Here is a 1,047-nt window from a genome sequence, read left to right on the forward strand (position 1 = left end):
TGACTCGGGTGCTGCTGCACTGGCTGAACCAGTGGAAACCAGTTCAACGCTGACAGAGTTGTATTTGTCTGGCAATGGAATTGGTGACACAGGTGCTGCTGCACTGGCTAAAGCAGTGGAAATGAATTCAACACTGACACACTTGCATTTGTCTGGCAATGGAATTGGTGAATTGGGTGCTACTGCACTGGCTCAAGCAATAGAAATCAATTCAACGCTGACAGGGTTGAATTTGACTGACAATCGAATCGGTGACTTGGGTGTTGCTGCACTGGCTAAAGCACTGGAAATCAGTTCAACGCTGACAGAGTTGTATTTGTCTGGCAATGGAATCGGTGACACAGGTGCTGCTGCACTGGCTAAAGCAGTGGAAATCAATTCAACGCTGACAACCTTGGGTTTGTCTGGCAATGGAATTGGTGACTCGGGTGCTGCTGCACTGGCTCAAGCAGTGGAAATCAATTCAACGCTGACAGGGTTGAATTTGACTGACAATCGAATCGGTGACTTGGGTGTTGTTGCACTGGCTAAAGCAGTGGAAATCAGTTCAACGCTGACAGATTTGTATTTGTCTGGCAATGAAATCAGTGACTCAGGTAGCGTTGCACGGGCATCCCTTGGACCAGAATAACAGACCAAATCGGTTAACTCAGCGTTGTTCAAATCTCATGGGTTAAGATTCTTTGTGTATTGTATGTGCATTATAAGATAGCATTCACATATAAATGACATGGAAATACCTGGAACAAAACTTGTTATTCTCAAAGGGTTGAATTGGGTACAACATTGAGTTAACTGATTCTATTGTTTCATTTTTCATTCAGATGAAGTGTCATTTTTGTTAAAATTACTGGAGTCCCATTTCATAATTTTGGGACAAAGGAAACACGACAAAGCTATAACACCAGCCAGGAAAGTCTCGCATGTCTTTTCTCGGCAAAGTAGGGGTAGGAAATTGATTTGATGAATACATTGAACATGACGGCAATGTGAACAAAATCCCGCTTTAAAGTATAGATGTGTGCTTTTGGATGGTGGTTACATCCT

General features: G+C 43.1%; 1 protein-coding gene across 1 annotated transcript in view; it reads left to right on the forward strand.

Annotated features, from left to right (window-relative positions):
* LOC138030580 (NLR family CARD domain-containing protein 3-like) overlaps positions 1-631 on the forward strand; it is a 3,163-nt gene extending 2,532 nt beyond the window's left edge. The window contains exon 1 of the mRNA XM_068878478.1: positions 1-631. This exon is cut by the window's left edge and continues 2,532 nt beyond it. Coding sequence (XP_068734579.1) covers positions 1-631 — 631 coding nt within the window.
* The last annotated feature ends 416 nt before the right edge of the window (positions 632-1,047 follow it).

Source organism: Montipora capricornis, chromosome 13 (assembly GCF_036669925.1).
Source record: "Montipora capricornis isolate CH-2021 chromosome 13, ASM3666992v2, whole genome shotgun sequence".
Classification (NCBI taxonomy): Eukaryota; Metazoa; Cnidaria; class Anthozoa; order Scleractinia; family Acroporidae; genus Montipora; species Montipora capricornis.